Genomic DNA, 22,173 nt, shown 5'->3' with positions numbered 1-22,173 from the left:
GGGTTGGGATAGCTTCCCTTTCAAAAATGTTATCCCGGAGTAGCCCCAGTAGCATTTATTTAAAGTAGACATGCAAAGAAGGCACAACTCTCTCCTCTCTGTGCATTTCTGCAATCGTGCTCTGAAATTTCCTCAAAAGCAGCAACTTTTTAACACCTTGACCTTCCCAGAATGGACCCTTTCTTCATTGCCAAGTTACACCCCCAATAAAACAGATCCAAGAGGGCAGTGGTGAGTTCACTGGTTGGATTTGTTTCTTGCCTGAGCTCTACCGACTGCCTGGTTGGTCACACGCTGCCTGCTGAGCTGAAGCTTGCTTGGCAAGCCGACCTTTGATAGCTGACCTGTCATCACCCTTTCTGTCTTCAACATTTTCATGGCTATCTATTCCTGTAAACTTTTATACCTTTTTTTATTGCTGGTTCAGTTCTGCAGCATGATTGTTGGTTGCAAGCATGAAAAAAGCCTCCCCTTCAGATTGAGGCAGCTGTGCAGCGAACTGCAAATACAGCTGCATCTATTTATTTTGGAGGACAGGTACATTATGCAGCTGGCCTCCAAAGGATGGCTGAACAGGATGAAGGATGCTTTTCCTAGTATAAGCTATGCCTCCTTTGGGAAATTCTTCTGCTATAGCTATACAGCCAAGTATATCTTTCTGCATTGGAAGGGGCTTCCCTGTCTCTCCCATAGTCATCCTTTTCCTCTCAGCCCTTTCTTCCTTTGGGATGTGGCTGCCCAGCAGCGTTTCTGCTTTCCTTCTCCAGCTGTCCTTGGCAATGCATGGACTGGGGAGAAAACTGGATGTTTAGTGACAAGTAGCCTCCTTGTCCCAGTGAAAAATATGATTAATAATTCTCATAGCTGAGTATTCACTATAGAGTCACTAATAGAATAGAAAACATCATTCTGCAGCCATCAGCAAAAGGCGAGAGCCATTTATTACATGAGCAGTGTAACTTGCCCTTTGCTAGTGAGGTGCATTGTTAGTTCATTGTTAAAATTATACATTTAGTTCAGTTTGGAAGTCCCTGATACATGGATCAATGCCAGAAAATCCCAGCCCTCCATTCTCTGGAGGGTCACGGGAGTTGCCAGCCTGTTTGTGTGCTTCGGCTGCAGCTCCCAAAGCCTTGCCAAAGAACTGCACATTATGCCTCAAAAGTTCCCACATTCAGAACAAAATGAAGTTCTCACCAGCACTTTCCCAGCAAGGAAGAGAAATTGCATATACCACCCTGCCTTTCCCAGCAGAACAAAAGGAGACTTCTGTTCTTTGCCATTCACCTATTGCTTCAGAATGGGGAAAAAAAAGAAAGTTGCCTTTCCTTTCCGGGGAGGCTGGCCTACAGCAACACATGGATATTTGCCATCTGCAGGAGAGGCTTCACTAACAAAAGGGGAATGGAGCTCTACCTGAGGCACGCCTCCTCGTGAAAACTTTCCAACGCTCTCCTTCTCTTCCTTATCCCTAAATTTCCCAATTTAGAAGAAAAGATGTGCTTTTCATCTGTGGGAGCCTCACCTCGTGCACACCCAGCATGCTAACGCGTTGCTGGCTGCTCCACGCGGGTGATGCTGGGGCTGCCTGCGGGGTGGTCAGGGATCAGAGTGAGCTGGAGCAAAAGCAAAAACCTATTGCTTTCAGTATCTCAGATCCATCTGTCAGCACTCTGCAGAGGTGTGAAGGGGTGAATCATCTCTTCGAGCATCCACAAGGAAGTTCCTTCCTGCAGCTCCTCACAAGCCGGCGCTGCTGAAGCACTCAGCACAGCCTGACCACAGGGCTGCTCCTACAGGATGTTTGTCATTCTCATGCAAAGCAATTACTCCAGCAACAACAGGCTGTTTGAAGTATAATTGAAGCCCATCAGTCCTTCCTTCTGGGCAGTCTTTTCTGATGCTTCTTCTGCAAGAGTTTCCCCACCACATTTCCAGGGTGAGGACATCCAGCTGCATCTGCTTTCAACACACGGAAGCTCTTCTGCGTACAGGTCCTCATGCAGATTGCATCCTGAAGTATTTAGTGCAGTCAAATTGAGAAAATGCCTTCAGAAATTTGAATGGAGAGCAGGAGACCTGCAGCCAATTTTCCATTAAAATAAATGAGGACAAACCTGAGACCAATAAGATGCTGCTATCTCAAAGGATTGGGATGACTTCTGGTGTCTTCTTGAGTGTTATTCCACCGCATCCTGGCAGATATCACACTGCTTTCTATGTGTAAATACTCCATATAGAGTAGAATCAAGCTTAGCGTGGAGAACAAGATTACTACAGTTTGTGGGACTGTCAGCTGACAAAAAAAAAAAAAAATCAAATCACTTTTGCTCCTTTATTTTACTTAAGAAGTGAAATTTCGCAACTTTTATCTTTGTCGTTCCAATTTTTTCAGTAGCTATCTCACTTTGTTCATTATATCCATCTGTCTCTGTGCCTGTCTGTCTCCAGCACCATTTCATCATTTCTCATACACTCCAGGGCTGTTCACTTTCGGAGGTCGTAGCGGTGGCTGTTTTGCAGTGTGCCAGGGCACTCCTGCGCGGCGCAGCCTCCTGAGCAGTGCCGCTCCCCAGAGGTGGTCCTGCAGAGGGACCTGTAGGGGCTGGGTTCCTGCAGGGCATCGAGTTGAGTCAGCGGTCACCACACCAGGGAGCATCTGCTGCACCAGACCCATGCACAGAGCACCTGGGGACATTAGTTAACAACCCTGCATGATCATTTTGGGCAGTGTATATGTTGTTTTCTCCACCAGAAAGTGTTCGGTGTTGCCAGGAGCAGAGCACTTGTGTTTATCAGGAAGCTCTATGGGAGGCAGATGTTTTAGCATGTTCAAGGGAGAACATTACAGAACTTGTCCCAGAAAACTTGCAGAAGGTCTTCAGTGCTCCCATGATCTTGTTCTTGTCTGTAATTATTTTAATGTCAATGTAAAGGCCCTAAAGGACACTTACGAAAACAAAACCTCTGACTCTGCACCTAATACTAAAGCATTCACGTAGCAATTTGATTTTCCTTCATATTGATATTGTTGCAATAATATATACGTAGTGGATGAGGCTACATGGAGGTTATACTGGTATTAGTCTAACTTTTCTGTGCGTGGAGCTGGTGGCTGGTTCCAGCGGGTGTTCTGTTCGTTCTCCAGCCCTGGGGCGTATGGGAACGAGGGTCTGAGGGTCCGTGGGTCTCTCTGAGGACCTGCATGCGGGCTGTCTTTCATTGCAACAGCAGCTACTCACAGCCAGGATATTCACCCTCCTTAGCAGCCTCTTGTCAACCGATCCTTTACTCTTCTGTATGTCTTCACTTAGGTACTCCAGGGTCTTGGTTTCCCACATAACACTTAAATCACTTAGGAATCTTACCGCTGCAGGTTGGGTGTATCCCACACTGTAACCAATATGCAGAGGCTCTAGCCACTGAGGGTGATTAATGCCCTTCAGAGTGGTTGATTTACAGTATTTGTGGTGGTCAGAACATAAACATGACCATATTTGTATTCCTGAGTGTTTTGATTGTGGGTGGATGTCAGGTCTGAGAAACTATTTCTTGTGTGATCACACCCATTATCATCCTGAGTGAGTTTGAACAAGTGACCAAGAACGAAACGGCTCCAGATTTGCTGCCAGTCTCCCCAGCCATCCATTCCCCCTTCCAAAGCTCTCCTTACTTTTACTTCTCCCATATTTATAAACAACACAAAAGTCCATGGAATTCACTTTTGGTTTTTTCATGTTAGACTTCTAGCTTTTAAGAATTTTGGGGGTGGTGTGGTTTTTTTTTTGCTTCTTTTTAAGTGGATTCTAAACTGCCCATGTGACTCACATGATATTTACTCAAGTGAACCCTATGTGGTTTCTAATGAGCTGGGAGGAAGGAGGTGTTGAAATGGAGACAAAAGTACGAGAATTCAGGACAATGAGATATTTATCTTGTGAAAAAAAAAAATCTACTTTTGGGACTAGCTTGCTTTTAGTGCCCTGCTTCTTGAAAGCACAGTTATTAGAAAGAACAGCAGTTTCTGAAGTAGTTCTCTTTATTTCTTTGCGTGCTGCACTTCAGCAGGAATGTTATTCAGCTCTATCTTCTTTAAAACTGGTTTGTTCAGTTATCTATTCTTTACCACTGAGAAATGAAAAAACTTATCCCATTAGTTAAATGTATGGTGCTCAAACCCATGTGAACAAACCCATGTTTGACACTGTTTCCACAATGTTATTATTTCCACCGCACCCACTACTTGGAAGAATCTAATCCTGCTGCAAGTATGTCGCCCTGCTCACGCCACCTACCAGTGCAGGGCATGGGAAAAGGGCTGCGCTGTACTTCACTGGGGCATTCATTGTGATTAACAATCATGATTACAAAAGAAAGAGTCTACTCTTTTCCCTAGTCTCTACCAGAAGTGCTTCAATGACTTTTAGCCGTGAGTGCTGCTGCCTCTGCCGCAGCTCGGTCGGTGTGCTGCTGGCAGCGCAGTGAAGGTCCCATCACCCCACCGAGCGCGGACACCACGGTGCAGCTGCTTTTCTCCTCTGCTCTCTTGATTCAGATACTTCCTTCTCTCTTACACCAAATAAGTTATTGGCAATGGCTTACATATCTTAATTAAGGAAATTAATTAATGTAATTTATTTTCCCCTGCCATGTTTAAATTTCTAATTAATCATAATTAAGCGAATAATGTAAATGTGTGTGTAAATCACTTTGAAATCTGATGAAAGAATGCCAAGTTCCCGGGTTAGGTCAGATGGAAATTGTGGTAGGCTGGCCAAACTCTGGAAAGTACATGCTAAGGATATTCTCTCAGCCATTTTCTGCTGGTGCAGCTAGTCCTTCACTGCTCTTGGTAGCGTTTAACTAAGGCTCCAAGAAATTATGTGGCTGTGAATCACTAGCCTTTCAACGTGTTTTTTTCTAAATAAATATTTTCTTCAGGAAGAGAAAAGAGAATAAAATAATTGTCTCAAATCTTTCCTCTTGGTGTTTGTTCCCTATGTACAAAGAGCGAGCAAGCAAATGGTAACATTTCTCAACGAGGCACTTTTAAATTCTTTGAGAGCAAGTTCTCCCTGCTGCAAGCGGCAGGTGTACCTCGCGGCATAGAAAGCAGCAGCTTGGTTTTATCTCAGAAGAAATGTTGTGCAACCTCAGTGTCCCTTGAAGAACCTAATAGTCACCAGAATCTGACACACCCACCCCATGTAAAAAGAGATTAAACAAATATTTAATTTTGACTGAGTCATTGCTTTTTGAGCTACGAGACGTGTATCTAACGGATGTTCACTTAAATCTGCTTGCCTAAACTGATGGGAAAAGCAGAACTGAGTAGTAAATGACAGTGCAAGATGGATATGCTGTCAGTGCAGGGAGATGTGTGTGATGGAAGGGGCGTGGGACAGAGCAGGGAGAGAGCAAGGGCTCTAGCATCAGTCTGGGAAGCCTTGTGCGCGAGCGGGCTGTTGCTGCTACGGTCGTGAATCAGGCTGTGCTGCGTCCCATCTCAGTGACGTGACAGTGAGAGAGAGGGAGGGAAAAAAGCCTCTTTTGAGACAGGGCTGGGACATGGTGAAACGTCAGGTAACAGAATGATGCTAATATGTATTTGGCTACAATTGATTAGGAAAAGAAAAATTCATCGATGAAAACCTACTTACGACACTGTCCCTGGATACTGACAAATATCCAAGAAAATTTTTTTGTATCAAAACAAAATTGTGGGAACACACGCTTTGGGGCAGTGATCTTGTTTTTTGTTTGAAGTTGTTTTACATAGTAAAGAATCAAAAATAGCTTTTAAAGGGCTTATTTGAAAATGGAAATACAGGGAATCATTTATCCTGAAAACTGCTTAATTGTGATTTTTACTGTTTTTAAGACAAGTTTGAGTGAGTTTTTCTTAAGGCAGTTGCCGAAACCTGAACTTTTTCTGAAGGATTCTGAAGTTCTGAAAGTGAAGGACTTTTAAAATAACTTTTTTTGGAACAATGTTTTCCAAAATTTTTAGTAGCCTGCAATAAGCTCTATCTGGTAACGGCGGCAGGCTATTCCTTCTCTGTGTACTTTATAATTTATAATGCTTTACACAATGTTTCAGGGTATCTGTCTACCTGTGTCTATATATCTTTTTTCTCGTAGAAAGTGTTCATATTTTCTGGAACTTTTCGGATGAATTTGGATCCTTATGGGCAGTGGAATGATGAAGAAATATGGAAAGTTGCAGAAGAGGTAAAACTGTTCAGTGTTATTTGTATCCCTCTGGTGAAGTGGTTACAGCAGAGTGCAGTGTAGGTCAAGTGATTGTCGTATGTTACATTTATGTAGCGTCTTAGGAAAAAAAAAATTGGAGGAAAAACAATGCTATGTTATAAACCGTGTTTCCTTATTACTTAATAAAAAGGTGCCTTTGTCAGAGATTAAAAAAAAAAAGAAAATATAAACTTCCGTACCATACAGTCTGGGTTCCTCATGCAGTGATTTAGTGTGGGTGAGGTTTTGTGTTTGGCTCTGCTGGGTGACTCTGAGAGAAAGAAAAGTGGAGGAAGCTGATACAGCAAAACATCCTGTAATCTTTTCTCATTTTAATGCTTTGGCAAGTATATGGAATCTCTGCAAGGCATTTTTCTACAAAGATGTGTAAAAATGACTAGTAAATATTTTGGAGGCCAGAAAAAAAAAAAAAAAGTCTGTGGCCTGTCCCAGAAATAAGACTGGTGTTATTCCAATAGGAAGTATTTATATCCAGCTTAGAAAAATCTTTCCTCAGAGTATTTTCCAGTTGCAATTCTCAGGCCGTCAGAAAGCCAGCTGAGAAGGAGCACTCTCCGACCCCGCAGTCAGGCTTACGCACCGCTTGTGTCACGGGCAGCTGCCTCCTCCGTGGAAAATAAGAATCGTGTAATATTAGATTTTATGAACCAGGAAATTTTCTTCTCATTTTATGTTGAGGTCTTAGCAACATTTATTTTTTTTCAAGATGAGGGGCCAGACTTTTACAGTTCTGTTTCCATGTTGAGCTGAACCCCAGGCATTGCGGTTGTCAGATGCCACCTATCGGCTCTGGTAGCGCTGAATAGTTTGCACAGGTGTACGTCACGCCTGGAGAAAAGGCAGATGAGAGTTGCGGGAGGGAAAGAGCTGCAGCCTAGAAAGCGGATTTCTCTTTCCAGTGTAGGGATGACCTAATTAATACAGACTCAGTAATGAACTGGTGCCATTTTCCTTGTTCACAGCAAGTCTCAAGTGTCAGAAAATGCTTACAGGTGTGGGGCGTAATCCAAAAGCTTCCTCCTGCCCATTCAGGAGGTTAACTCTGTCTCTGCTCTCTCTTTTGGGTTTATCTGATTTCTTCCCCGTGTTTGGAAAAGAGGAAAGTAGTCAGTTTCTATAAGTAATTTACTGTAAAATAAAAACATCATGACATTTTTGGTTAAATGGTGTGACAGGAGCTTTCGAGCTGGCCCTAGCAGAGGCAACAAGGTGCTCAGTGCTGTACTCCTCTGCTTCTCTGAGGCTGGTGAAAACATGGAGTGGGGATTAACATCCCTTTTATTGAAAAAGGCGAGTTCTACTGCTTTAGAGGGTTGTTTTCATTGCGTGTGTGAACTGAGCTGGGGATTTTAAAGGGCTAAACCTCATTTACAATGGCATGAAAAAAATTACTTTGAAGTGTTTATCATTAAGGGATTAGGCAAATCCATGTGTGATGCAGAGTTTTTCATTGCACAGGCAAGAGAGCAAAGCAAATAGAAAAGAAAAAGAGCTGTAAAACTTTTTAGTAGGAGTGATCAGACTGTTTACAAAGTTTATGCTCTTGAAATCTGTCTTGTTAGCGACAGTGAGTCAGTGTAACTTCAGGAGCACAGCACAGAAAGTAAGTTAGCTGTCAGCTTATACCTGACCCACGGCTGGCTGCTGAGGGTTTAGAGGATCCTGCTGAAATCAGCATCATCTTTTTATGCCCCTCGCAATCAGCTGCAGAGAGCAAGGCGTTGTCTGAAGAGCCGTCAGATGTTTCACTTTTTATTGCCCCCATGTTTCAGCACTTGAATCTGGTCAGATTTACATCAGCTTCTGAGGCTAAGTTTTACTCTTGCTGTCAGCTGACTGGACCCTGCAGGTACACAGAGAGACCTTGTGCAGTTTTAAGAAGAAAGCACTTTTTCCAGCCATTAGTTGCAAAATTTCATTAAAGGACATGATAAGTGTTCAAAAGAGGCGTGAAGAACGAAACAGTGGCCTTAATTTGCTTGTAAATGAAATAATGAGCTCTTCAGAAACTCAACAGACATACCCACACACCCCAGTTTAAAATGGTTTCCATGTAAAATGGAGACACAAAGGAAGAATTCAATTTTTTTTTTTTTTTTTTTTTTTTGCCCTGGAATGAAAATGAATTGCAGATCCTTAATATTTAAAAAATCCAAGGGGGGCTTTTCATAAACCACTCGGGTTGCATCGCATTTTTATAACGTCTTCTGGAGCAATGCAACTCACATATGTTTCCGAGTTCTCATACTTCACAGAAATGGCTCTGTAGACACTGCTGATTAGGAGCACAGTCGGTTTGGACCTGCGGAAGATGCAAAGCTTTGGTTTGAGGTGTACAAAATACATCTCCCAATGACAGCAAAAAGGAGCACTGGAAGAAACAGTCAGAAGACATCTCCCGGCCTGGATCCTGCTTTCTGGTCCAAGTGAAGCAGCTTCACTTGGCATGGGCACCCCTTTAAACATTTTGTCAGCAGCGCTAGCGGGAAGGCTGTGATGCCATTAGTGCGAACAAAGTGCACAAGACCTTCGGGGCGGCAAAAGGAGCAGATGGAAACGCTCTCAGAGCCACAGGGACAACGGCCATGGTGTCCTGGATTATTTTCTCTGTTGCTGTATCGTAGCATGTGAATGTTGGTCGTTTCTTTTTACCCTCCTAGTAACCAAAGAGGCCCAGTTTCCTTCCAAAAATCACTTTCCTTAACATTTCCAAGGACGTACATCACTGCTGGATAAAAAGTTTCAAATATATTACTTTCTCTAGCCTGCTAACTCAGAACGTTTTGGTCAAAATGCCAAAACTCATTGTATGTGACAAACAAATGAAGCATTAACGCTCAGCTATCCAACATAAATCCTAGCATGTTGTACGACTCAAATATTTCAGTGCTTTTCACATCCTCCACATCACAGCTACTAGCTTGTAGTCTTTATAGGACAGATTCTCCTTTTCATCGGTTTATATTTTCTCTTAGCTGTCAGACATGAAAGGCAAGGAAGTTGAAGGCATCAGTTGCTGTACCCACAGTCAGCAGTAACTGTATCTCACCAATTTCTCCTGTCCTTTTTCTGTCCGGCAGGTTGGGCTGAAGTCTGTAATTGAGCAATTTCCTGGCCAGCTTGATTTCGTTCTTGTGGATGGAGGCTGCGTCCTCAGTCACGGCCACAAACAGCTGATGTGCCTTGCCCGATCAGTTCTCAGCAAAGCTAAAATCTTGCTGCTCGATGAACCGAGTGCTCACCTGGACCCTGTGTACGTTTTAATCATTTGTTCTTTCTTCTAACATTAAATAAGAAAATCAGTGAGGCAGCACCACTGAAAGAGACCTTCTGCAACTTGTCTGGTCTGTTACTAAACCTGATTTCAGTAATGTATTTTAGTAATTCTGCATGGGGGATCAGGGAAGCCTAGTTACCACCTTAGCTTTATGGCTGATATGCACTTTTACAGCAGAAAGGCAGCAAGCTGAGACACTGCAGAGTGTTGGTGTCCACGCATGTGAACTTTACAACATGGAGCTAGGCTATTAAATACCATCAGTAAAGTGATGAGCCGTGCTGGCATGTACATTGCAGTCTAAACACCGATGCTTGTTTGCTTTTCAGAACTTCCCAAGTGATCAGGAAGACTCTGAAGCACGCGTTTGCCAACTGCACGGTGATACTCTCCGAACACAGACTGGAGGCGATGCTGGAGTGCCAGCGATTTTTGGTGAGCGTTGCTCGAGGTCTCGTGTGCTGTTGTTTCATTATATTTGATGAATGTGCAAAACACACCAAGCAGAACTGATGAAGTTGGCTGGATTGATGGGGGTCATTCAGGGCGGTTGAGCAACCTAGTTGCCTGCAGAAGAGCAGCAGCCTCCTGTTTGCCCTTTCCCATGAGCTGTCATAGACACCTGCGTTCAGATGAGCTGGGTCACGTTATGGAAGGGCTGGATTCCTCCTTTAAAACAGAAGGACGGTTGTGTAGGCTACCCAGCTGCTGATCCAGGTGCCTTTGATAGCCGATTGGCTCAGGAGCTCCAGAAAAACCCCAGCACCTCACAGGCCTCTACCATTGCTAATGCGCTTGCTCCTGAGCAATGGGAGGCTCCATGGGGTGGGGGTGGGGTTTCCTGGGAAAACAGTGGATGGTGAGAATCGCGGGTTTCTTTCATCAAGCCACTTGAATATTCCTTTCTCATTTAATCAAGGTGACAAAGTATTGAATTCCTGGCGTATTTCCTTTGTTACACGAAAATGGTTAGTAAAGGAAATAAAAGGCAGGTTGCGTAATTGTTCTTAAAAATGAGGGTTCCTTCCTCTGTATTTTCTTAACTCTTCTATAAGAGAGGACCTTCATTTTATTAGCAGAGTGGAACATTGTTTTCCACGTGCATTTGCTTGGGTGTATTAGCACAGCAGGAGGAATACAGTCTGAAGCTGAAGCAGGCTAGTCAACAGGCAGGTTGTACGTCCTTTTGGCCGTGCTGCGCTCGGCTGTCGGCAGAGCCCCGGCAGGCACGCAGCCTCTGCCCGGAGCAGGCTTCCCGCCGTCCAAACAACATTTTAGCAACAGAGCTGCTAAAAGCTCTTTCCCACCAGACCCGTGCCCTCACCCAAGGCGTGCTGGCAGTGCAGTGCCAGCGGAGGAGCCTGACTTTTCCCCTTCTGCTGCCTGGCAGGGGAGGCTGGCACAGCCGTGCAGGGAAAACCCGTTGTCTCCTTCAAACACAGGCCGGCTGCGCTTCCTTGTTTGGCAAGAAGAAAGCTAAGAAGGCCTGGCACCTTCTCCCTCTGCTTGCGATAGAACTGGTTTCTGCAGTTAACGCTTTCTTAACCTGGCAATTTAGCAGTGCTGGGGAGATGCCATGGAGGCTTCAACAGAAAATCTCGGAGGTAAAAATCAAGTTGCAAGGAGAAACCAGCAAGTCCAATGGCATTTTGTGACTCGAGCAATAGGCATCTTTTCCACATGTTAAAATTTTAACATCTGGTTTTTTTGGTTGTAATTAGAAATTGCAAACTGTAAACCAGGCTTTTCCTGTTAGAAGATGATCTCTGCTATGTCTTCATCTCTCTTCCCTGCTCCATTAATTGTGTGAGCTGAATTCTGTCAGCACCACCATTACCCATCTAACGGAGGGATATGTTGCTTCAGGTGATCGAGGACAATAAATTGCGGCAGTACGAATCCATTCAGAAGCTGCTGAACGAAAAGAGTTCCTTCAGGCAAGCCATCAGCCACGCCGATCGCCTTAAGCTTCTCCCGGTACACCACAGAAACTCCAGCAAACGCAAACCTCGACCCAAAATCACTGCCTTGCAAGAGGAGACGGAGGAGGAAGTGCAGGAGACCAGGCTGTGAGACGTGGTGTGGGCACCCTCTTTGTGGAGTGAATCGTCAGCAGTGCCCCACGATGACGGGACCAGCACTTCTGAACTTGTGGGAGCCATGCGTGAACTGAACCTTGCAGGAGGTGTTCACCGCAGTGACTACACGTGCGTTTGGGAATTACTTCCTTTCTATGGTTAATTGTGTGCAAGTTAGTAAATTCTTTGAAGTTTTGCCGCTTGTAATGGTAAAACCAGACTTCCTTTGAAAAGCTGCTCTAATTTGGTACAAATGAGATGGCAAGCAGAAGCAACCTGCTTTGCCCGACATAATCGTTTCAGAAAACTTTTAGAAATGTGCTTGTTGGGGTGAGAGGTCCAGACAGCAGGATGAATGTGAGAAAAATAATCAAACCTGGGTGGAAATAGAAAAATCAGAATGTAAAAAGCTCCTTTGGATTCACTTCCTGCAAACGAATTGAGGGACGATATCAGCAAGGCGCACAGAAAACTTCCTCCTCTCTGTTTTTCGTGCAGCAACTGTAATTTCAACTTAGCAGAAAAGGCCGAACGCCCTTTCATACCAGCGCACCGCTGCGAGTGCGTAGGTGAGAATGAAAGAAGAGGGGATATTGACTTGCAAGCCAGTCAACATCTGTCACGTCTCCACGGTTAAGGGAGAATTGGTATTTCCTCTTAAAACCTAGGAGACTGTCAACCCGACCCCGCACGCACTCGCAGCGGGATGAGTGCAGGCTGACGTTAGTATCTAGGGAAAGGTAAGACTCCTGGCAGTGGAACTCTAATAGTCTGCTTAGGTCTGGCACCGTTACAGGTTTTTTTACTTTGGCCTAAAAAAAAAAAAGAAGAAACCTCTCTGAAGTAGACTTTAATAGTGAAATTAATTTTTATACTCTTCTGGTTTGCAGTTTTATGATGAAACTGAACTTTCTCTAGGATATTTTATTTATTTTAATATTGTTGCAAACATTTACTAAGGAAATAATGTATTTTAAGAGTGATTATGTACTATAAAGAAAAATATATTTGTACGAAAAGTTTTATATTTGGATTTTTGGGGTTTTTTTTTGCTACTAGTTTTTGATGTCACATTATGATAGAGCTGTTAAAAACGAGGGCAGCCCCAGAGGAAGGCCAGGTACTGTCCGACGCTGTGTTTGTGCACTAAAGTATTCTAGTGATACAGACATTTTAGATTATTTTTTTCTTTAAATAAAAAAAGCAAAAGAAAAAAGAAACTGCCTGTACTATGCATTACAACAACCCCCGCCCCACTGCAGCCACCGCAGACCTATTCTGCTGCTTGCACTACAGCCATTGCTGCCTATCAAAACACGTGCATTGTTTTTAATAAATACATTTTATTTATTACCACACCAGTGGATGAAATGGCAGGTGTTGGCCCTGCCTGCACCAGGGGGTGCTGCGGGGCCCGGAGCACCGCTGGCCTGCCTCCTCCTGCTGAGACTGCAGGGAGCAGCAGCTGGCTCCCTCACAGCCTCCTTTATTCCCCTGGGGCAGGGATTTGGCAAAAGAGGGGGTCTAAAAAGAGACTTCTCTAGTCCCCTGCTACAGCTGGTTAGCGGCACCATCGCTCAAATGCTTTACAAATACGTAGCAGTTGTAAATGAGCTTTGTAGCTCTCTCACTGCTTCATCCCTAAAGCTGCGAAGAGCATCACATGCAGGTCTGGAAAATAAACTCCTTTAGGCATAAAGCAGCAGCAGCAGCTACGCCCCAGCCTGTGCCAGCACAGCTGGGCGCGGGGCGCTGGAGCCACTCGGGGTGCTGCTGGGTCAGGCTGCGCGGCGAGCTGCGGTGCTCACGCTGGGACAGCTGCCCACCCTGTCCCACTCTCGTTTTTCCTCTAGCTCTGTCCCATGTTACGTATTTTTGCTCCCACATTATGTTTTTCCTCTGCAAATACGCTTTTTTCGTCTTCCTGCCCCGGTCGCTCATACTGGACTTTAAATTCTTGTCTATCTTCTGGTGCTTACCTGGATCTCTTTCCTTTCTGTCTGCATGAACATCTCCTTGCTTTGCCTAATTTTCTCCATGAAGCGATGCCTCCTGCTCACAGAGAGTTCTGGATGCCCTTGAGCCTTGATTTTGCCATGCCGCTATTTCTCTGCTACTAAGCTTTTTTCTTGCCTTTGTAACAACTGAAAACAAATGGTATCGTGAAGTAGCATCACTTCTGAATCCCATCTCCATTCCCCTCGCCCCCTCAAATTGTTCATCTCACACTGTGTATCACTTTTCTCACGCAGCCAGCTCTCCGTTTGTACAAGTCCTCACCGTGTACGTGGCCAGGGCTGGCCGGGAGGCCAGGGCTGCTGCAGCGCGGCCAAGCCCAAGGAGGAATGCCGAGGATCACTCTTTTTCAGGATGTTACTCAGAGGAGCAGACATACCATGCGGGAGAGTTTATTGTGTAAATAAACAAGATGATACGGAAAGATCAGCAGAAAAGAACCACTGCATCATCAGAATCAGTGCGCACTTCAAACCTTGCACAATTAGTTGCGTTAATTTTGGGATGTCGTTGTTAGCGAGAGTTAGGAGGTGGCAAGGTGGACTGAGCGGGCAAGGAGGCATTTCAAGAAAGGAAGAGGTAAATACAAGAGAAGCACATAGTAGAGGGGAGGTATGTGGAAGCTGCTGATACAAACACCCAGAAGGAGTGCTTTGAAGGAAAAAATAAAATAGGTCAGTCAACTGACTGCCCCCCTGCCCTGTACACACGCTGCCTGACGCTCATTGAAACAGCTTCTGCCATCAGTACCTGGCTACCACCACCATACTCCCTGTCCCAAAGAGCCCAGGCAAGGTCCTGCAGAAATTGCTCTCTCTGCCCTCTGAGGGCGAGTGGGAAAGGGCTGGAGAAGAACGTGCTATTTCTTTCAGTCCAAAATTACTGCTTCAGCTCCTGTGGAGCTCAGGCTGGAACAGGAGGTAAGTCGGTACCAGCCTGCATAACGAGGAGGAGGACAGCATCTGCTTCCCAACAAAGGGCGAGAAGAGCATGTTACCTTCTAGAATAAGCATTCTTGTACTTGCTGTCAGTGGGGTAACAGCTCCCAGGGCTGTTTGCCTGAAGCTGAGCTGGGAAGCGGCACATGCTGCTCATGGTGGAAAATGGAGCGCAAGGAGAGGGAGAATTTTTTTTAAAAAAAAAAAAAAAAAGAAAAAAAATGGGGCTATAACCCAAGCACAGTGGAAGAAAAATAAAAACAATGCCCTTCATAAATACAGGATGAGTATTATTTGAGAGACTTTTTCTTTCCATGTGCTTTACTTTTCACACATTTGCTAAAACAGCTACATAAAAAAGCATACCCCTCCCAAAGCACTTGGTAATTAAAAACACACGCTTGTGCTATTAAAAGGGGTGGGTGGGGGTGTGTAATATACAGCCAAGGAGACGAGCATGCTGACTCTAGTGCTACACATGAAGATTTGATTTTACAGCCTGCCTGGAAGAAACAAAAAAAATTGAAAAGAGTGCAATTGCCCTGCAAATGCTCTGTGCCTTTCCTTAAGCACAGAGAAGGGCAGCCGAAGTGCTCATACAGCACTAAGGTCAGGACAGGAACGACTAAGCAAGGTTAGCTTAAACAAACTTGAATGCTACACATTTAGCCATCTCCTTAAAGCTTGCATACACACTAACTACACAATATAATGATAACCACCTTTAGTGGGAACTGCTCAAGAGCTCACTGGGCTGAAACGCACCTGCTGGGCCAAAAATAATTTTGTTTTCACAGTTGCTTAAGTGATGTTTTACCAGGTTTAGTATTTTCGTCATGAAATATTTGTTTCCCAAGCCTGTTTTAAGTTCTGCCTCCATTTCCCCAAGCCTCACGTCCCTCAGCCTGCTGCACCAGTACCAGAGCTGCTAAACACCCGCTTGCCTCCGCACCTCCTTAATTCTACCTTGTTCAAGCAACAGCTTTACGTTATTGCTCTGAAATGTCGCAGCTCTTGGCAAAGGTTCCTTTAAAAACATTTCCTCACATTAGGATTAGTTCTGGCTTGGCGTTAATTGTTGGAGGTCAGGTCAGAACGACATAATCTGTTGCATTTTATTTATTTTATCTAAAGAGCATTCTGGCAATTTTTCCCCTCCTCTTTCTGATATAGATTTGGTATTTTAGCTCTACCATTACTTGCCTATGATTTAATGGGGGGAGGGGAGCACTTTAGACCTGTGTGTACACTTGTTCACTAATGGCTGATTAATTGCTGTCTAAAACCCTTCCAAATTAAGCACCGTGCAATGCAATATGGTAACACGTTTCCTTTACAATCCCTCATGGTCTCCAAAACCAATTTCCTTTTCCTAGTATAAACAATATTTTTACTAATATTATTCACCAGGACTTACTTCACTCTCAAAATACAACCCCTGTAAACGTACCTGGAAATTTTCAAGTGATGTTTCACTTTGTTGCCTGTTTTTTTCTTGTCTCTCTCAACAAGTTCCTCTCATTGTGATCAAAGTTTTAATGTGTGAATGGGTTTTTCTGTGGTCCTCTCCTCAAACCTTTTAAACATACTGTATAAAAATGAATTTCAGTCACTCATGTTCAGGGCCATACAATTACGGCTCTGGTCTCTGTGACGAGCCTGCGAGTTTGGTGCCACCTCTGCAGCTGGAATGGACCTGCTGGTTACTTGTGCTCCGTTTTCTCCCACGCCTGGCCTGTACTCCATGACATCGGGGACCGCATCCCAACGCCTTTGTGAGCTAATACTGGCCGAAGTGCAGTTGGACTACCACTGCACTGAGGAAATATTTCTCCTCATCCAGACTTCCTTCTGTTTCTCTAAATCCTTGGAATTAAAAGTCATTTCTTTCCAGTATTTTAACTGTACGCAAAAGCAAGCTTTTGCCTTCTGAGTCTGCCTTTGCTACAGCCCAGCACAAACACATCTACACCTTGCACTGTCTCGACAGTCGCTTGACTTCAGGTTTCTGAAGAACACTCCACTTTGTATTTCTAAAGTCTCTGAATTATGGTTTGAACATCACAAACATCACTTTAGCCAGAGTTAGCACCAAGAAAGTGGTCCCTCCTCCTTTCTCCAAATTGGCTCCTTCCACAAGCATCTCCCACCTGCAGGGGCTATTCTGCTTCTCCAGTTTTACTGGAAAGACAAAGGGTTTTGATTTATTTTGTAAATCACTCAAGCTTTATCACGGGAAGAGACAAGCCTCAGAAATTCAGGCCCTCTGACTTTGCTCTTGTTGATGAATGTTGCTGCCTTTGTTGAATGATGGAGCACGTTTTTTCACACTTCATTTTGGAGCTCATGCTCAGCAACTAATTAATGGGAGCAAATATTGTCTGATGGACTCAGGCATTCTCTTAAGGAACATATTCCGTGTTCTTTGTCAGGAAATAAGAACCATAGGAGACATGCTGAAAGCTTTTATTTTCAGGACTGACTTGAAGCGGAGAGGTGGAATGTTTAGGACTCACCAAGGTCATTGGTGGATGAGAATGATCTTTGATGTTCCTCTGGTTGAAGAGATTAAGCCTGTGTACAAGGAATGTAGTGCAGTCAGGGGCTAAATTAAGTCTTCTCACTGACATAGTGGCCTGTGGAATAGATGCAACCGTAGAATCTTCCCTGTACTTTCTGAGATGCTCCTCCACATAGACAGGGTACCTCTCTTTTCACTTACCTCACCTCTTTTAAAGATGTGGAAAGGGGTACTAGATGGAAGCAGAGTGCAGCATGGAGCAGCGTCCACCATAGCTAGCACACTTAAAATCTCTCTGCTTAAGACATGGGAAGCAATGAATAAAAAGGATTTTGCCCATTACTAACCCCAAATGAGAGCAGTTGATTCTACCAGCCACGTATGAAGAGTGCTGTTTGTAGCACCACAGGAAGAACCGGAAGACGCGGTGAAGCCCTGAACTTGTGCACGGAGCCTTGCCTTGCTTCTGCACAATCTATCACAATCCAAAGGATAAACCAACGGACAAGCCAGTATGTTCACACGCAAACTAGTTCATGGTTATGTGGTTTTCACTATTTGAGGGCAGGAACTGATATGGCCTAATAAGAGCTAAACAGTTACTACATGAGAGAATATTCAGTTAGGAGATCTGCAAAATACCGTGCGATTAAAGATGTGTGAAGATCCCGACTTGTGTTGAACTGAGACAAACAAACAAAACGACAGCAGGTAGAAGTCAACCAGTTAAAAGATGCAGATGGAGAGAGATTAGGACAGGCTGAAAAGAAAGGATAATGAGGGCATTGAAAGGCAATGCCAAATTTAGCAGTAGAGACCTGACTTTCAAACCATGAAGAGATGATCAAAGTTACTGTTTTCTGCAGGTTTTCACTCAAAGTACAGCACAGAAGACTTTTGATTCTCACAGACAATATACAATCTTAAAATATGTCTCAAAACATGCTTTAGGACACTGTGCCTAAGATCTTCCCACACAGAAACACACCGCTAACTCTTGATCTAAGTCAGGTCTGACATTTCCAAGGTGTATTTTCAATGTAGAACAAACCTACCTTAGAAGCACATCTGGATTTTTCTTCTTTTCTTATAGCTCTTTAAAAAAAAAAAATAATAAATTGTTATTACAAATCCTGATGTTGTAACCTGTGTGATCAGTACAAGAAGTGTTCCGTTTTGTGTTCCTCCTCACCACAAAATCGGTGCCCGAGCGCCTCACACAAGCTGCCACACTGTGCTCACATCGCTTCAGCACGTGAGGGTTCCTAGTTGCTGTGAGACCCGTTGCTCTGGCCTACGGCGGTTCGCAGCTGGCTCTTTCTGCTAAGAAGCAACTGCAAAAGCAGTATCCCATTTTTCAGCACCGAAACTACTGTGGGGGGGGGAATCAATCTCTAGAGAAATCATCAGCATTTGGTTATATGTTACTATCACACAAGAAACTGGAAGTTTTAATAAAATGGCGATTACCGAAAGACATGGTACTTTCTAAATATATTGTGCAGGAAATGATGACAGAAATAAGCTTCTAATATTCTATATCGATAGAGACAAAGCACAGATAAGAGACAGAAAGACGACATGCGGTACAAAAATTTTATTGACATGAGTTTGGGATGACTGTTTTACATATAAAGGTGAAGCACTCGGGAACAGTTAGGTAATCCTTTCCTCTTCCAGGCTTAATGTGAGACAACGCTACTTTGGCAATTACAGGTGTGACCACGTTACTGCCTGTAGCTCTCAAAACCATCTCCTGATAGCCCTTCAGAGGGCACCTAAGTCTGATCTCAGGAAAACTCTGCACTCCCCTCTGCAAAGGAGACGAGGTATCGAGGCAGCGAGCATTTCCACATTATTACAGTTCACAAGTATGTAACTGTAGCTGCCGTAAGGAGAGGCGGGGGAAATACTCCCTTCATAGAAACTCTCCCTCGTGGGAACTCGGTCTATCTCTGAAGTGGGGGGCAAAATGAAAAAGACTTAATTTTAACGGCAACTCAAGTATAATTTCACAGCAATTACACTTTAAATCCACAATAGAAATTGATAATTACATAGTAACTCATGGTGTCGCTACTACATTATCTGATAATACTGTAGTTAAGCTTGTGCTCAAATTTTTTTTTCAGTAAAATCTGTTTCTGTAAAACACTATTATTTCTCGGATACTTTTAAAACACTAATGAAGCATATAAAAGTTTTTACAGTATACAAGAAAAACTAAGTCAATAACTGGTCACATTTTCTTCAGTTCTATCAAAGAATAAGAGTCTGAGAAAAATAACTTTTATTGCATTTTAATTTCTCAATCTCTTTCCTTTTTTAAAAGATAAAAGTTATAACGGAAATTCATGATGTTTTAGATGAAGAGAAGCTTGGGAGAAACAAAATCACAATTCAGCAGGCAGATGATGGGGAAATCAAAGTATTTAATATGGCTTGTAGCTGAAAGTAATTGATCTGCATTTCCAATCATTTTAGTTATTGCCACATTCCATTAATTTTTCATTAAGTGAAGATAAAAACATGTCTTTAAAATGCGTGTACAATAGCTTTAAGCCATTGCTATACATATTGTGCAACTCATCTGAATGCAGTTTAACACATGAACGTAATAGAATATTTTTATGTACAGTATATACACAAACAGAATCCTGTGGTAATACCCCTGAATATTATCATTTAAATGAGTCATTTTCATAATAAAGGAAGAAAAAAAATCTATAAAGGTGGCAAAACTGCCCATTTCTGAAGTTTAAATCAATATAATTTCCAGCTGATTCACATAGAAATAAAACTGTGGTCCTGTACAAACTTTACATTACAGGGAAACAGTTTATTTTTAAAAAATATGTACATATATGAGTACTTGGTTCTTTGCAATAGAGATTATATGAACACAGAAAATTGTATGGTAGGCAGGTTTATTTACTTGATTTTTCTATTTGTTCTTTTTTGTGCAAATTCCAAATCTCTCTTTTCGTGCTATTATCTGCCTCTATTTGCCTTGTATTACTGCTGCTGCTTTTTTTAGTATTCTGAGAAGGCTGGGTGACTTTACTTCTAGGAACAGGAAGAAAAGATTTAACTCTTGAAACACCCAAATCTGTCTTTGATCTACTGTTGCTGCTTTCCGCCGTTCGACTGCTGCTGAGAGGACGCATTCCATCCTACAAGTAGAAAAAAGCATTTTCTGTATTAATAATTATTGCCGTTTGACCTGAAAAACAACCAGCCAACCCTACCAGCCTCATGGAACCCTTGTTATTTACAAGTTTTTGCAATTTAATATGACAGCGTCTTACTACCTGGTGAACAAACTATGGCTCTTTTTTTGCTTCTTTGACTGAAAGGAAATATCATCAGCACCTTGGAGTACCAAAATAAGTCAGTGGGTTTTTTGCATTGTCATTGAAAAAAACTTAAGTCCTCAGAGGTCTCAATTTCAGAAGTACCAAAATAAAAAAATACATGTTCTTCCTTTCATTACTATGGAAAAATGACAGCTGCAGCCACAGCTAAAAGGGGGAAAAAATGGCAATTTAGGTAACTATGAGCAGAAAATTCAGCTTTATGGCTTAAAGATATTTACTTTTTTGTACCATCAAGGTTACACATAATAAAAAAATAACCATGACAAAAATAATACTTCAAGAATGGTAGTTGAAATGCTAGTTACATTTTAATCTATAATCTTATAGATTATTTTCCTATAAATTATATTTTAGCATTTCAAACTGTGCTAAAAAGCTACATTCTTAAAAACTGGACAATATTAATCCTCTACCTGTAGTGCCAAAGTAGGTATGTTGTCACTTTTTGTTCCTTTATAGTCAAGGAGAAAGAGGTTAGTTAAGCCATTTCATGATGGTCGCTAACATACATCTTTCATGCGAGATGCCCACCTTCCCACTGGCAGGAAAGGAGAATTAGGACCTTAACTGTTAGCATCAGCTGAATCCAGATCACCCTCTGGGAAGCAATATTGAAAAGTTCATTTTCACCATCAGCTACTGCTCATCACGTAAAGGTTGGTGGCATGGAAAACAGTATTCATCACTGTCTATTCCTTATTAATCCTTGATTCCATCAATTTGTTTGTATCCTGGATCAAAGATTTTGCATCTTTCATCAGTTTTCTCTTTCTCCTTCACCTAGTTGAAAGCATTTTTTCTTCTAGCCGATTAAAAAAAGAATTAATTATGGGTATGTTGCCCTTTTTAAGCAATTCGTCTCATTACTGTTGATAAGATCTCCCCTGCTCATGCTTTTGTTACCTCATTGCTTGTTACCTACAGAATTCTATTTATCTTTGGAAAAGGATGCTTTTCTAACCTCAAATTATTTTTTCAGACACCCATTCTTGCAGCTGCAGAGGTTTATCATTGTTACAATTGCCTCTAGAAGTTTGACTTCTGCTTCTGAACTGAGACTGTGCTCTTCCAGATTTTTGATAAATTTGTTGCAGTAGTGATCAAACCCAGAAACAAAGCTTGTAATTCGGTTAGATTTCTTTCCCCTCTAGCAAAAGGTTGGGCGGTGTTTCCTTTTTTTTTTGGCCAACATTTCCCCACAAAGATACGGGAAATCAATTTTTTATTTTGTATGAAACTTTTTGACTAAGTTCTTTGAAAAACTCAAAGGTAGGTAAGCCTGTCTACCTCCAAAGTCAATACAGTTATGCCTTATATTGTTAGAAGGGATTTTAAAGGAAAAAAATTCACTAGGAAAAATTTAAAGTAGGAACAAATAAGTCAGCTGACTTACCAAATTATTTAGGCATCACTACTGGTTTGGCATGTCTGAAATTAACGTACTTAGAGAAATATTCAGAAGCAGTATATCTAAATGTGGGTCTGCAATGTTAAAATTGTTTCTGTTCAGCAGAGACTGTTCTCTGGATTTTCAGTAAAATTACAGAAAAAATTCTAACATTCCGAATACTTGGATACAACAAAATATGATGGCAAGGGTGGCGAGTCATCTCATTCAACCTAGCTTTTTCAATGCTTAGGTGTGCACGTTAAGCTATTTTCAGGGCTACTTCATTGTACCTGCAGAAAATAG

At 42.7% G+C, this 22,173-nt stretch overlaps 2 protein-coding genes across 3 annotated transcripts in view; one reads left to right on the top strand and one right to left on the bottom strand.

Moving 5' to 3' along the window:
• CFTR (CF transmembrane conductance regulator) overlaps positions 1-12,837 on the top strand; it is a 91,392-nt gene extending 78,555 nt beyond the window's left edge. The window contains exons 24-27 of the mRNA XM_064446816.1: positions 6,142-6,231; positions 9,354-9,526; positions 9,880-9,985; positions 11,417-12,837. Coding sequence (XP_064302886.1) covers positions 6,142-6,231; positions 9,354-9,526; positions 9,880-9,985; positions 11,417-11,623 — 576 coding nt within the window. The 3' untranslated portion in view covers positions 11,624-12,837. The remainder of the gene's footprint in view (positions 1-6,141; positions 6,232-9,353; positions 9,527-9,879; positions 9,986-11,416) is intronic.
• Positions 12,838-18,692: 5,855 nt separating this feature from the next.
• The window catches only part of CTTNBP2 (cortactin binding protein 2), an 88,213-nt gene continuing 84,732 nt past the window's right edge, over positions 18,693-22,173 (bottom strand). For both annotated transcript variants that reach the window (XM_064446794.1, XM_064446803.1), the window contains exon 23: positions 18,693-20,276. In XM_064446794.1, the coding sequence (XP_064302864.1) occupies positions 20,031-20,276 (246 nt within the window). In that variant the 3' untranslated portion in view covers positions 18,693-20,030. The remainder of the gene's footprint in view (positions 20,277-22,173) is intronic.

The sequence above is a fragment of the Phalacrocorax carbo genome, chromosome 1 (assembly GCF_963921805.1).
Source record: "Phalacrocorax carbo chromosome 1, bPhaCar2.1, whole genome shotgun sequence".
NCBI classification, from domain to species: domain Eukaryota; kingdom Metazoa; phylum Chordata; class Aves; order Suliformes; family Phalacrocoracidae; genus Phalacrocorax; species Phalacrocorax carbo.
Note: the sequence above shows the minus strand (reverse complement) of the source record. Positions and strands in the feature narration are given on the sequence as shown.